Source organism: Leptosomus discolor, chromosome 23, assembly GCF_034619465.1.
Source record: "Leptosomus discolor isolate bLepDis1 chromosome 23, bLepDis1.hap2, whole genome shotgun sequence".
Lineage (NCBI taxonomy): Eukaryota > Metazoa > Chordata > Aves > Leptosomiformes > Leptosomidae > Leptosomus > Leptosomus discolor.
The window spans coordinates 4,231,384-4,245,481 of NC_141413.1; the positions used below are offsets into that span (position 1 = coordinate 4,231,384).

At 63.8% G+C, this 14,098-nt stretch overlaps 2 protein-coding genes across 5 annotated transcripts; both read left to right on the forward strand.

Moving 5' to 3' along the window:
• Positions 1-215: 215 nt before the first annotated feature.
• On the forward strand, positions 216-2,534 carry ACTG2 (actin gamma 2, smooth muscle). 4 transcript variants are annotated; one of them, XM_086477271.1, is made up of 8 exons: positions 216-394; positions 495-623; positions 714-824; positions 1,224-1,308; positions 1,410-1,571; positions 1,659-1,850; positions 2,088-2,269; positions 2,391-2,534. In XM_086477271.1, exons 1-8 carry the CDS (start codon positions 269-271, stop codon positions 2,532-2,534), a joined length of 1,131 nt encoding a protein of 376 aa, XP_086333397.1. In that variant the 5' UTR covers positions 216-268. The 4 variants fall into 4 exon arrangements, with proteins under 4 accessions (XP_086333397.1, XP_086333396.1, XP_086333393.1 ...); XM_086477270.1 differs by lacking the exon at positions 1,659-1,850 and having other exon boundaries at positions 269-394; XM_086477267.1 differs by lacking the exon at positions 714-824 and having other exon boundaries at positions 269-394.
• Positions 2,535-3,558: 1,024 nt separating this feature from the next.
• Positions 3,559-6,025, forward strand: DGUOK (deoxyguanosine kinase). Its single transcript, XM_086477253.1, has 7 exons — positions 3,559-3,637; positions 4,045-4,157; positions 4,244-4,425; positions 4,865-5,012; positions 5,402-5,517; positions 5,641-5,740; positions 5,963-6,025. Exons 1-7 carry the CDS (start codon positions 3,559-3,561, stop codon positions 6,023-6,025), a joined length of 801 nt encoding a protein of 266 aa, XP_086333379.1.
• The last annotated feature ends 8,073 nt before the right edge of the window (positions 6,026-14,098 follow it).

Sequence of the window (14,098 nt, forward strand, 5' to 3'; positions counted from 1 at the left end):
CAGCACCGGCGTGGAGCAGCACCCATGGGGAACGAGCATCACCCCGCTCCCAGCATCGCCACTCCGGGGGCTGGACCCGGTGGCCGCCCCTTGGCACAGCCCGCGGAGGATTTTGTGGGGCTGCGCATCCCCGAGGACTCCGACACCCAGAGCAGGACGCGGTGGCACGGCGTCACCCTGTCCCCCACCCGCTCTTTAACTCTTTTCCCCCCCTCGCCCCAGCTTTTCCCCCAGGTCCCCCTGAACGCCAACCGCTCCCGGCCCCACCATGTGCGAGGAGGAAACCACCGCCCTGGTCTGCGACAACGGCTCCGGCCTCTGCAAAGCCGGCTTTGCCGGCGACGATGCTCCCCGCGCCGTCTTCCCCTCCATCGTGGGGCGGCCCCGGCACCAGGTGGGTACCCAGGGGGGTGAGCGGCAGCACCCAGCCAGCCCCCACCCTGCTGTAATCACTGAAATGAGGCTAACGAGGCCGTCTCTCTCGCCGGCGTTAGGGTGTCATGGTAGGCATGGGGCAGAAAGACAGCTACGTGGGCGACGAGGCGCAGAGCAAGAGGGGTATCCTCACGCTCAAGTACCCCATTGAGCACGGCATCATCACCAACTGGGATGACATGGAGAAGGTGAGACGCCCCCTGACCCGGGATGGGGAGTGGGTGCTGGCCCCAGCTTTGGTTTGGGCTAAGACCCCAATTCTCCTTTGCCCGCCCTAGATCTGGCACCACTCCTTCTACAACGAGCTGCGTGTGGCCCCCGAGGAGCACCCGACCCTGCTCACCGAGGCACCCCTCAACCCCAAGGCCAACCGGGAGAAGATGACCCAGGTAAGGTGCCGTGGGACCCCCAGGGATGGGCAGGAACCCTCCGAAACCACAGGAAGGGCTGGGGGATTTGGGGATTTAGCGAGACAGGAGGCACCGGTGGGGCGGGGAGGAGCGGGCGGTGGGGTGAAGCTTGGGGCTTTCCTAAGGGCGGAGCTCCGGGCGCTGCGCTCGCGTGAACCCACGGGTTTCTCTGCACCGTGTAGCCCCGTGGGGTTTGCCACGCAACACGCGGACCCGCCGTTTTTCCGTGCGACGCCATGACCCACCTGTTTTTCCCACGCAACGCAAGGATCCGCGTGTTTTTCCGTGCAATGCACGGCCCCCGTGGGTCGGGGTGGGATGTACTGGGGATCCCTGTGCTCCCCCGTAACCCGCTGCCCTTCTCACCCTCCCTCCCAGATCATGTTCGAAACCTTTAACGTCCCCGCCATGTACGTCGCCATCCAAGCCGTCCTCTCCCTCTACGCCTCCGGCCGCACGACCGGTGAGTAGGACACGCGGCATCTACCACCCGGAGACCATCCGTGATGGGGAAGGGACCGAGCCGGCTTCGAGCCCCATCCCTCACCTTCTCCCCCTTCCCAGGCATCGTCCTCGACTCCGGGGACGGCGTCACCCACAACGTGCCCATCTACGAGGGCTACGCTCTGCCCCACGCCATCATGCGTCTCGACTTGGCCGGCCGTGACCTCACCGACTACCTCATGAAGATCCTCACCGAGAGGGGCTACTCCTTCGTCACCACGGGTACGGGGAGGGGGGTACGGGGTGTCGGGGGTCCCTGCAGTGCCACCACGGCACCGCCTTGAGCCCGTTCGCCTTTGTCTCTCGCAGCCGAGCGGGAAATCGTGCGCGACATCAAGGAGAAGCTCTGCTACGTGGCCCTTGACTTCGAGAACGAGATGGCCACGGCTGCCTCCTCCTCCTCGCTGGAGAAGAGCTACGAGCTCCCCGATGGGCAGGTCATCACCATTGGGAACGAGCGTTTCCGCTGCCCCGAGACCCTCTTCCAACCCTCCTTCATTGGTGAGCCCACGCTGAATTGTCCTGGCTGCCCCCTAGGTGGTTGCCCCCATCCCCACCACCCCCCCTGATGGGCAACCAGCTCCCATGGGTGCCCCGCAGCAGCGTTTTGGGACTCCCCCAAGCACTTTGCACCCCAAACTGGGGGGACGAGCCCATGGGTGACCCCATGGTTCTTTTGGGAAGCCCTGAGGAGTCATGGGTGGGGGTCAGGGTGCTGACAGCCCCCTTCCACCCCAGGCATGGAGTCAGCCGGCATCCACGAGACGACCTACAACTCCATCATGAAGTGCGACATCGACATCCGCAAGGACCTCTACGCCAACAACGTCTTGTCCGGCGGCACCACCATGTACCCCGGCATCGCCGACCGCATGCAGAAGGAGATCACGGCGCTGGCTCCCAGCACCATGAAGATCAAAGTAGGTGGTGGTGGTGGGCAAACCATGGTCCTCAACACCCCAAATCCTTTCTGGCTGCAGGTTGGGGGGGGGGGGGGGGCAAGGACCAAGGGGTGCATCTTCACGGCTCATGTCTTGGCAGATCATCGCCCCGCCGGAGCGGAAGTACTCGGTGTGGATCGGTGGCTCCATCCTGGCGTCCCTCTCCACCTTCCAGCAGATGTGGATCAGCAAACCCGAGTACGACGAGGCCGGACCCTCCATCGTCCACCGAAAATGCTTCTAAGCCCCCTCCCTGCCCCGCGGCAGCCCCCCTTGCCCGGGCTGGGGTGTCCTGCTCCTCCTCGGTCCCTGCTGCTCCTCCCTGCCGCCCACTGTGCATTAAAGCCTTTTCTCCAGGCTCTGCCCCTTTTCTGGGAGATTTTGGGGAGGTGGGAGGTGGGAGGGGTTGAGGGGGGGGGCTGAGGGTAACAGGGGGAGGGACGGGGGACCCCTGGCCTCATGTTGGTGCCCATGATTCCACGTAGGTGCCCCTGACCTCATGCTGATGCCCTCAACTCTGCCTTGATGCCCCCCATATCGATCCCCTTGACCCCGTGTTGTTGCCCCCAAGCCCATCTTGTTGCCTCCAACCTTGTGTTGATGCCTCCGACCTCGTAACGAGGCCCTTGACCCCATGTTGGTGCCCCCAATGTCATGTCGGTGCCCCCAATGTCATGTTGGTGCCCCCGACCCCACATTGGTGCCCCTGACCCCACGTTGATGCCCTTGACCTCATGGTGGTACCCCTGACCCCATGTTGGTACCCCCAACCCCATGCTGATGCCTCCAACCCTGTGTTGATGCCCTTGACCTCGTGTTGTTGCCCCCGCCCCCATGTTGGTGCCCCCAAGGTCGTGTTGGTGGCCCCGCTCCCACATTGGTGCCCCCAATGTTGTGTGATGCCCCCAACCCCCATGTTGGTGGCCCCGCCCCCACGTGGGTGCCCCCAACCCCATGTCGATGCCCTTGACCCCATGGCGGTACCCCTGACCCCACCATACTGGTGCCCCCGACTCCCCTGCTGGTGCCCCGCCCCCCGGGTTGATGCCCCGCCCTGTCTCCCCCCCCCCCCGCTCCAGCGCTGCCGGAACATGCTGTGGGCGGGGTCACATTTGCATAAATTACCATCCCACCCCAGCACCACGCGCGCCTCCAGCTGCCGCTTCCGCGGCTGTTCCCCCGCCCCCCCCCAAGCCCCCCCCCCCCGCTCCGCTTCCCGCGTGTTGACGTCACGCAGCGCGCGCCGGCCGTTACCATGTCATTAGCATATGACGCGGGAAGGCGGAAGCGGTGGCGGGATGGGGCGGTGCGGGGCCGCCCTGCGCCTGGCCCTGGAGGGGAACATCGGTACCGGGGGGGGGCGGGGGCACACGGGACAACGGGGGTCCCCGGGGTGCTGGGGGGGGTCGGTGGCATTTGGGGGGGGAGGCAATTTGGGGTACACAGGGCTGCCTGGGGGGGGGGGGGGGGGCAGGAGGATTTGGGGAGCGATGGAGATGGGGGGGATTTGGGGTGCTTGGAGAGGGGGCAGCGGGGGGGGATTTGGGGTGCTTGGAGAGGGGGCAGCCCGGAGCCTCTCGGGGTCCGATTTGATGTCTGTAGTTAATTGTTATTGCTGCTTGGCTGGGGTGAGGGGGGACACACCCCAAAAACCCTGGCTGGGGGAGTGGGGGGACACCCCAAAAACCCGCAGCAGGAGCCGGAGGGGGGGGGGCACACGCTCACCCTGCGCTGCCCTCCCCGCCTCCCCGCAGCCGTGGGGAAATCGACCTTCCTGAAGCTGCTGGGGGCCACCTTCCCCGAGTGGCACTTGGTGACCGAACCCGTGGCACAATGGCGAAAGGTGCCAGCCGGCGGCACGGCGGAGGTAACGGCGGGTACCGGCTGCGTCGCGGCACCGTTCGGCATCGCGCCGCGGTGGGACAACCTCACCCCCCAGCTCTTCGTCCGTAGGCGTCCGTGGGTTCCACCAACCTTCTCCAGATGATGTACCAGGAGCCGGCGCGGTGGTCCTACACCTTCCAGACCTTCTCCTGCATCAGCCGGCTGAAGGCGATGCTGGAGCCACCTCCTGAGCAGCTCCCCAGCACCCCCCACCCCGTGAAGGTCTTCGAGCGCTCCGTCTACAGCGACAGGTACCCTAAAATAGGAAAGAAGAGGGATGGAGGGATTAAACGGGATAACGAGCATCCCCACTCCCCTGGGAGCCCCGGCGTGAGCAAAGCCACCGTCCCCGGTGAAGCCCGGAGCGGTGCTTAATTACAGAAATGCTCTTGTTGGATAATTTGGGGCTTCATTATCCCCCGAATAATTTTTGCTGGTGGCTGGCCCATCCTCACCCGTGTCAGGCAGCGGCTCGCAATCCCTCGGGTGACGGGTGGGCTCAGGAGCGGTGAGCTGTGGTGGGGTGGCTGTGTGTCCCCCCTGACATCACTCAGCCCTAAATTAAGGATTTCTACCTTAATTTGAACACGTGCGGTTCCCAGTTGATGCAAAAAAGGGCCGTGGAGCTGCCTGGATGGCTTGGAGGTCCCGATGCCAGCTGCCCTGTCCCCTCTCTCCATCCCTTCCCAGGTACATCTTTGCCAAGAACCTCTTTGAGGCCGGCCACCTGCAGCCGCTGGAGTGGGCCATCTACCAGGACTGGCACGGCTTCCTCGTGCGGCAGCTGGGGCCCCGCGCCGCCCTCCACGGCTTCCTCTACCTGCGGGCGACGCCGCAGGTGGGTGCCGGCGAGAGCCCCCCTGTTTCCGCAGGGAGGGGGAACGCAGGCAGGCGTTCGGCTCAGCTCTGAGCCTGGCGAGCTCCTGGAATTGCCAAAATGGTGGGTTTTAACCATAAATCACTGGCTTGGAGGAGCGGGGCCTGCTCCCGTTCCCATGGGAATGTCAGTGGGAGTTTTGCTGTGGGTCCTAGTGTGGATTTTGGGGAGGGAGGGCTGCAGCATCCTCTAGGAATGCCTGATGCCCGGCTGTGGTCCTTCCCCTGGGGCTGCTTTGTTGGAAACCCGCATCCCATCACCCTCCCATCTCTCCCGTCACCCTCCCATCTCTCCCATCCCGTCACCCTCCCGTCTCTCCCGTCACCCTCCCGTCTCTCCTGTGGGTGCAGACGTGCCTGGAGCGGCTGCGGCGGAGGGCGAGGAGCGAGGAGGGGGGCGTCCAGCTGGGGTACCTGCAACAGCTCCACGCCCAGCACGAGCGCTGGCTGGTGGAGAAGACCACGGAGTGAGTCCGAATCCGTCCCTGCCGCGCTCCCCCCTGGCACCTGGACCCGCTGTGGTTTTGGGGTGACCCCTCCTGATTTGGGGGTTTATTTGTTTTAACCCCTTCTCTCCTTCCCTTGGTCAGGGTCCACTTTGCGGGCATGAAGCACGCGCCCGTCCTGGTGCTGGAGGTGGACAAGGACTTTGAGCACGACGTGGCCGTGCAGGGCGGCCTCATGGCACAGGTGGGCACGGCCGAGGTGGCACGGCTCGGTGGCATCCCGCTGCCGGGAGCGCCGGGAGCGCGGTGGGGGTTGTGCTGACCGCTGAGCCTCCACCTTATCTTCATTTCTCCGTGGAAAAAATAATTTCCGCATCTTCGGTCCGAGCTGGGTTGAACCTCGGCCATCCTGGCACCATCCTGGTGCCGTCCCGGTGCCGCGCTCTCAATCGGTTTGTCCTTGCAGGTGGAGGCTTTTGTGACGGCGCTGCGAGCCGAGGCTTTGCCATCGCACCCCGACCCCCTCTGAGCCATGGCAGCATCGTCCCTGCCCACCGGTACCTGCGCCGAGCGGCGGAGCTGGGAAAAGGGCATCACCACCGCCAGCTCCGGCCGAAGATCCTGACACCAAGGGGCGAGTCCTGGTCCCCAACTGTCCCCCTCGGTCCTTTTCTTTTGGGCCAGGGGTGTATTTAAAGCGCTGACAGCACGGGATGGTTTTAAGGCGAATAATCGGAGGTGCAGGCGTGTGACGAGCTTCGGGGCGGCGTGGTGTGCTCCCCACGCTCCCCCATGCACCTGGGGGACTGGGTCACCTCCTTGACCCCCTCCCCATCTATTGGGATCCCCCCGCCAGGGATGCTGGAGCCAAGGATGCTCCGTAAGGTGGATTTAATGCACTGGTTAAATTCCAACGGAAAATCATCGTGGCTCCTGTTTAAGTTACACCAGCCCCCAGATTTTATATTTATTTTTGGTTTTCCCTTAAATTAAAAACAAAACGACGTCGAGATTTTTTTGTGTCTTGATCCACAGGTTGGGGGAGCGTGGGGTTGGGAGCTGGGGGGTCCTCCAGTGGGTGCTGTCCCATGGGGGGGATGTTGTTCCTCTGATTTTAGTGTGTGTGTGGCTGAGGGAGCGGAGGTGATCCCCTGGAGGTGGTGGTGGGGAACGGGATGGGTTGGGGGGGGGACAGGTGTGGATCAGGCTGGGCTGGGTTTGGGGGAAAACTACGGGGATTTGGCACCCGCTGGGTGTTTTTTGCCGGGGAGGGGGTTGGGGGGCTATGGGACAGGGTTTGAGGTGGGGGGATTGCAGGGGGCTGTGGGGCAGGATGGAGGGGAGGGGGCACAGGAGCCCGCCTGCCACCCCCGGGGTTTTCTCCAGCGACCCTACAATAACAAGAGAGCGGGGACATCAACGTGGGGTCGACCTCGTACGGACCCACGGCTCACCACCCTACGGCGACAACCCCGTACACCCCCACAATAAACACCCCCACACCCCCCCCTCCCCAACCCGCAACCCCCCCCCCCGCCCCTTTCCCAGCTTCCCTTCACCACTACCGTGGTGCACAAACACACCCCCCCCCCCAATAACCCCAGAGTGTCTGGGTGCTCCCCCACCCCAACCCTTGCTTGCTGCAAAGTATTGGGGGGGGGGGTGGGGGGGGGAGGGGGCGCAGGGCTCTGCCCTTGAGCCCCCCGGCCCGGCCGGCGGGTCCCCCCGAGCGGGCGCCTGCAGAACAAAGGAAGGAGCAGCAGGAGCAGCAGCAGCAGCAGCAGCAGCAGCAGCAGCAGCAGCAAGAATTGCAGCACCAACGTGCAGCTCCGCCGCAACACCCACCTAGAGGGGTGGGGGTGGGGGGGTGCAAGGGGGGGGGGGGGGGGGAGGAAATTTGCCGCTGCATTTCAACCCCACTTTTCCTTCCCCCCCCCCCCTCCAACATCACCCCAACGCCGCCGTGTATGAGCTTAGCTCCGGGTCGAGCCCGCTCGGCCCCCCGTTTCCAAGGGGGTGCCGTACCCCTTTTTTCTGGTAAATGCTTTTTTAATAATCTTAAATCGTGGGGGGGGGGGGGGGGGGGGGGAGAGATGCGTGGAAAGTTGCCGAAGTTGTGCGGCGGCGGCGGGGCGGAGTTGTGCGAAGCTGCGTGGTTTTAGGGGGGGGGGGGGGGGGAGGGAAAAAAGCAAAAGCGAAATGAGGTTGGGAAAAAAAAAAAAAAAAAAAGAAGTGGGTGGGATTGGGGAGAGGGGGTGGCAGCACCCCGGTTTGGTGGGAGTTTAGGGGAAGGAGGGGTGGGGAGTCAGAGGGGGCCGCCCCCGGGGGGGTGGAAACAGGGTGGAAATTAAATTCGGGGCGACTCGCGTCCGTGGGTGCTTCACTTGGCTTCGTCTCTGTCCCCACAGAAGTCACCGGTGTCCCCACGGCGGGGGGGACGGTGACGGCGTTATGTCCCTCTCGCCGGGCACCCGGTTCATCTGCCAGCCCGGTCCAGCCACCGGTTCCCCCCGCTCCTCCGCGGCGGGGGGGAGCCCTGAAATCTAACGTTAGCGAGATGGAGAGGTGCGAGGGGCTTCGCCGGGAGGTGAGTGCTCCCCCAGTCCCCCCCAAGCCATCTGCGTCCATCCCCCCCTCCCTTTGCTGGGTGCCTTCACCTTTTTGGGGTGATTTGTGGCCTCTTTGCGGCGGTTGTAACGTCACTGTAACTTGTAGGGGGGCTCGCCGGGGTGGGCAGGGAAAGCCCCTGCTTGGTTGGTTGATGGTTTCAATTTTTTTTTTTAAGGGTATTTCCGCGGGAAATGGGACCTTCTGCTGCCTTAAAAGCCACTTTGATGCCTTAATCCCCCCCCCCAAAATCTCAGCTGGTCCTTGGGGCGTCCCCAAAACACCGCCGCAGGTTGGGTGGCAGCGGGATGCACGGGGCAAAACACACCTTTACTTTGAATTTCTTGGTATAAAAGAGCAAAACGCTGCTTGAAACCCACCCCAGTGCTATCGGCGTCGGGGGGGGAGGGTGTCCCCCCAAAAATAGGGGGTGGTGAGGAAGAGGGTGCGTGGGGAGGATGGAGCCGTGCCCGGGGGGGAGCATCGCCAAGCTAACAAGTCGCGGCATTTTCTCCACCAAAAATTACAACGCCTTCCTTCGGTGCTTCTGGTTTTACCGGCCGGGGTGGTTGTAACCGGGATTTCTAATATCGCGCCCGTCGTGCCCAAGCAGGCAGGGGGACGGCTGAAGGGGGGACCTGCTCCGGCTGGGGGGGCCTCTGCAGCGGAGAAGTGGGGAAGGAGAAACATCTCTGGCTTGGAGGGAGGTTATTTTTAGGACTTTCTTCCCCTCAAAAAATGCTGCTGCTTTTGCTTTTTTTGGGGTATGGGGGGGGGGGTTTGCGAGCCTCGAGTTGTATCCAGCAGGTTTTGCCCTTGGGGTGGTGGTGGTGGGACGATGGGACGGGGCGGTGGGGATAGGCGGCTCGGCTGGCGCTTGGCACATGGCAGGGCAGGGGGAAGGACTTTGCCCTTGGCAAAGCGCCGGTGGAAACGGCTGACGGTGGGGATTTGAGCCCCGGCACTTTTCCGGGGTGGACGTGCTAAAAAAAGGCGATTTATAAAGATGCTGCTGGAGCTGAGGTCGGCAGTGGTGGGATTCCCTGGGAACCCAAGTGCTGGTGGGTCCCTGCCCACCCTGGGCTGGTCCCGGTGGTGCCGGCGGCTGAGCGAGGGGTGTGCCACGGTTCCCACGTCCTGGCACCTTTCCCGGGGTGGTTTGGCAGACAAAGCGAGCCGGGGAGCCAGCCCCTTTCCCCGGCACCGGTTCTTCCCGTTCCTCCGGCTTGGCTGGGCCCGGGAAAGCCGGCGTCTCGCCTCGCACCTCCGTCGCTGGAGCCACGCTCGTGCTGTGTCCCTTGGGGTTTGGTTTCCACGCCGGGCGACGCGTCTCCATCCATGAGAGTTTTGGGAGAGGAGGAGGAGGGAAGACGCTGGAGGTCGAGTTTTTGCTCTGCTCCCCATCCCGCAGCACCACCGGACCCTCTCCCGCCCTCCCCAGGCAGCTCCATTGCTATTTGCATAACTAATCAACGTCCTGGGAACCCGCTTATTACCACTGTGGTAAAATATACGGCAAAGCCTTGCTCGGTGCCAGGGAGCCGCCGGTTTCCAACAAGAACCACCCAAACCACCCGGCAAAGATCGGGGCTGGTGGAGGGGAGGATGCTCTGACCCATCTCCCCCAGCTTGGGGGGGTCAAACCTTAAATAAACCCCACGGGAAACTCCATTCCCGGCGGGAACGGTTACACCGGGACCCCAAAACCCCTTTGCTGGGTGGCAGTGGGACACAACGCAGCTCAAGGTGTCCCCGGCACATCCCCGGCACTGGGAAATGAAAGCCCCTAACTGAATTTGGGCAGGCTGTCTCGGTGCCAAACGCTGGAGATTAGGGATAATCTCATTTAAAGCATTACTAATAAAAGTTACTAAATTTGTCCATCTCGAGGGGTTTCCCTGCTGGGTTGGGGTGGGTTGGTTTTTTTGTTTTTTTTTTTCACGGGCATCACCCCAAACCGGGTCTGGCATCTCCAAAAAGAGCATCAGGGTGATGGATGGGATGAAGGACTGGCCAGGGTTCACCCCATTTTCGGCCGGTGCATCCCGGTGTCACCCGAAGGACCGTCGCCCGCCTGCCGGGGGGAGGATGTCCTCGGTTAATCCGGAGCGATGCTCGCCGTTACCATGCCTCCGCTGAAAATATTTCAGATCTCGGCTGTGATGTTAACAGCGAAAATGACTCGGGAGCAAATCGCCGGGTGGATGCCGGCGGACACGCTGCCCTGTCCGGCCAGAGGAGGAGGAGGAGGATGGGAGGAAGGTGGCGCCTGCGTTAATTAAATCCCCACCGTGGTTTTTTTGCAGCGACGTGTTGCACGGCGGTGCCGAGCTTGGCCGCGGGTTTCACAGCCCGCAGCGCCGTCGTGCAAGGTTGGAAACTGGGGGGAAAACCAGTTCCCAGCACCAGTTTATCCTATTTATTCCCGTGGGAGTCGCGTCGCTCGGAGCAAAGGTCGAATCCCCGGTGGGCTCCGGCTTGGCGTTGCCAGAGGGCTCTTGGGCTCACGCGTGGCCTTTTCGGGAAGAGACGAGCTCGAGCAAATATCCCAGGGGTGGGTCTGTGGGTCTGTGGTTGCATTTTCCACCTGGATTCGGCATCTGGTTTATCCGTCCCACCGGGAGTTACACAGGCCTGGGGCTCCTTGGATCGCCCCTTTCTGCCGCAAATCCCTTGGGAAAACTGTTTTTACTGGGATGCTCCTGGGAAACCTTTGGGACCTTTGAGTCTGTAGGAGTTTTGCCCGTGATTCGGCTGGAAATAGGCTCCAAAAACCCATAGCGGGCTGGAGCACACCAAGAGCGTCCCCTCTAAGCCCTGGGTGGGGAAGGCTTTGGGGGAACTGGCTTTCCCGCTCCCCTTTTTCCTTCCCCCCCCAACCCCCCCCCCAAAATACATGTGTGTATCTTGAGACCCGCCAGCTCCGGACTGGGGTTGGAAAAGCTGGTGCGGATCCCATCAGGGCTGTTTTACTCCAGCCCTGGCTTAACCCTTTCGCCGGCCCATTCCCATGGGAAAATGCCCCCTCCTGCCCCCCCTTTTCTCACCGGGGCCTGGATTTTGGGGAGAAGGGGGGCGACGCATGCGTTCTTGGGCGGGGTTTAAGCCTCGCCAAGCTCTGATGTCTCCAAATTAACGACGTCCCTAAATTAACAACTACCCCAAATTAACGAAGGCGCCGGGGGTTTCACAGCAGGAAAATAGTTGGGGGGGGGGGGGGGGGGGGCAAAGCGTGGTTTTGGGGATGCCCTGGCTGCTACAGACGGTCCGGCCCCTGCGTGTTGCTGCCCCCACTCACCAGCGTGGGCTGCTGCCTCAGTTTCCCCAGGGGGGTCACACACACACGACCGGGGTTTGGGGTCCCTGTTACCCCTTTTTTTTTTTAGGGGGGGCGGGGGGGGAGGGGGGGCGGCGAGCGGCACCGGCGGGAGCGTTGCGGTGTGCGGAGGAGGTGCCTCCCCTGCGTGTCCCTGTCGGGGTCCGTGTCCGTGTGCCGTGTCCCGTCGTCCCCCCCCACCCCCCCCACCCCCCCCCCCCGCTACCCCCCCCCCCGCTGCCCCCGCTCCTGCGCAGCGGCCGCGATCGGTTCGCGGCCCCGGCGGGGGGAGCGGGCGGGCGGTGTCGCGCTGCGTGGGGTGGGGGGGGGGGGAAAGAGTTGCGCGCAGGGGGGGAAGAAGGAGGAGGAGGAGGAGGAGAAGGAGGAGGAGGAGGAGGAGGAGGAGGTGTGGGGGGGGGGGGGCGAAGAAGAGATGCGCCGGTCAAACACCCCCCCGGCTGCAGCAGGGCGGCGGTGAGGGAGCGCGGAGGAGAGGGAGACAAGATGGCTTCCTCCTGAGGGCCGGATCCGTGCCGGGGCCCGGCGGGGGCTGCGAGGGGGCAGCGGCGGGGGGAGCGGCGAGGTAAGTACCCCCCGCTCCCCACAGAAAATACCCTCCCCTGCATCCCTACCCTGCACCCACCCCCCCATTTACCCCTCCCCCCCGTGCTTTCCCCCCCCTCCCCGCATCCCACCCCGCACCCCCCACCCCCCCCCACCCCCCCCCCCATGGACATGCAACCGCGGGGGCGCGCTGGGGGGAGGGAGAAGGGGGTGAAGCCGCCCCCCCCCCTCGCGGTGTTTGCGCGTGTTTTGCGGCTCCGCGGGCGCGGATGAGCCGCGGCGGGCGCGGAGGCGCGGCGGGGCCGGGAGGACAAAGCGGCGGGGCCGGCGGGGGGGGGACGACGGACACACACACGCACCGCCCGGCCGGGCCCCGGCTCTGCCCCGCTCCCCTTCGGGGTGATTTTGGACCGGTTTTAGCCCTTTTCTTTCTCTCCGGCAGCTCGGGGGATGGGGGGGGGGGGGATGGGGGTTGGGGGGGGTAAGCCCTAATGTGGCCCCCCCCCCCCCCATCTTTATTACCCCGTTGCTTTTCAGCTCTGGTGTTGGGTTTTTTTTTTAATTATTATTTTTTATTAATCCTCTCGCCTCCCCTCCATCCCCTAAATGTGCTGAGCTCAGAGGTACGGCGGGTGATGCTAACAAGGGCGATGAGGCTCCCCTGGCGTGACGTCACCCTGACGTAACGCGACCGCTGGCAGCTGTCATCCCTTCGTCGTGACGAGAACACGGGGTCCGGTGGGGTCGGACCCCCCCATCCCCCCCGCCGCCCCCTGCTTTTCGTCACACCGGGAATAACGGGGGTAGGATGGAGGTGGGGAGAAAAGGCGGCTCGGAGGGGGTCTCATTCGCCAGCCGCGGCGGCGATTTGGGTTGTCCCCATGCCAAGAGCGTCGTGGTTTGGCGACGGGCAGGATCCGACCGGCTGCGGATGCTGGTGGCACTGGGGGACATCCCCGAGGTCAGGGAGAGCGTGCGGAAACGTGCGGCCGCCCCGAAGTTTGGAGTCCGCGGTGAGCAGCTTCGGCACCACGTGTTTTTCGAGGGACGGGGATGCTTCAGATCTCGCACCCGGCGAGATGCGCCGGCGCGTGCGCCCGCCTGCCCGCCAACGCCGGAGCTGCCTCCGGATCCGCGGATGCTTTGCATCTGGGGCGAACGTTAGATTTCGGGGCTCCCCTCTGCCGTGGGGGGATCCCGTGGCAGGATCGTGCTGGCAGATGAACCGGGTGCCCGGTGAGAGGGACAGAACGCCGTCACCGTTCCCCCTGCCGCGGAGACGCCGGTGACTTCTGTGGGGACAGAGACGGAGCCGAGCGAAGCACCTCCTATCGCAGGTGCCGGGGTGCTGGGTACCGCGGGGTGCCGGGGTGCGGTGAGTGCCGGTGCGGCCCCGAGGTTGCATCATGCTGGGGAGGGATGGGCAGCGCCGGAGCAGAGTCCTCGCAGGTTGTTATGGTGGCCCCATAAACGAGCCCCGCTCTTGGCCTTTGGCACCTAATTAACTGTGACGAGGTTTGTTTTTCGGATTGTCGACTTGGACTCTTTATCGCAGGTAATTAAGGGGAGAGGTGGCTTGGAGGAGGAGCCTATGGGACCTTGGGAAGGCAAAATGTCCCCCCCCTACTTTGGCCTTTGCTGGTGGGGTTTGCTGGCCCCACTGGGGATGGCGAAGCAGTGGCACGGTGCCTCTGGGACGTGTGGTTGTGCTGTGGGTCTGTGTCCCTAAAAGCCTTCGCCGGGGTGTCCCCAGCGCTGGCATGCTGGGAGTGAGCTGTCCTCATGGCACTGGGGTCCCCAAGTCCCCTGCCTGCATGTGTTGGGGTCGCCAGTCCCTGTCCCCATGGCATCAGGGTCCTCGGTCCCTTGCCTGCATGTGCTGGGGTCGCCAGTCCCTGTCCCCATGGCATCAGGGTCCTCAATCCCCTGCCCATATGTGCTGGGGTCTCTGGTCCTCATCCCTATGGCATTGTGCGTGTGCTGGTGTCCCATGTCCCTGTCCCCATGCCAGTGGGATATTTGGATTCCTGCCTGCATGTGCCAGGGTCCTTGGTCCCCATCCCCACAGCATCAGGGTCTCTGGCCCCCTGCCTGTGTGTGCTGGGGTCTCTGGTC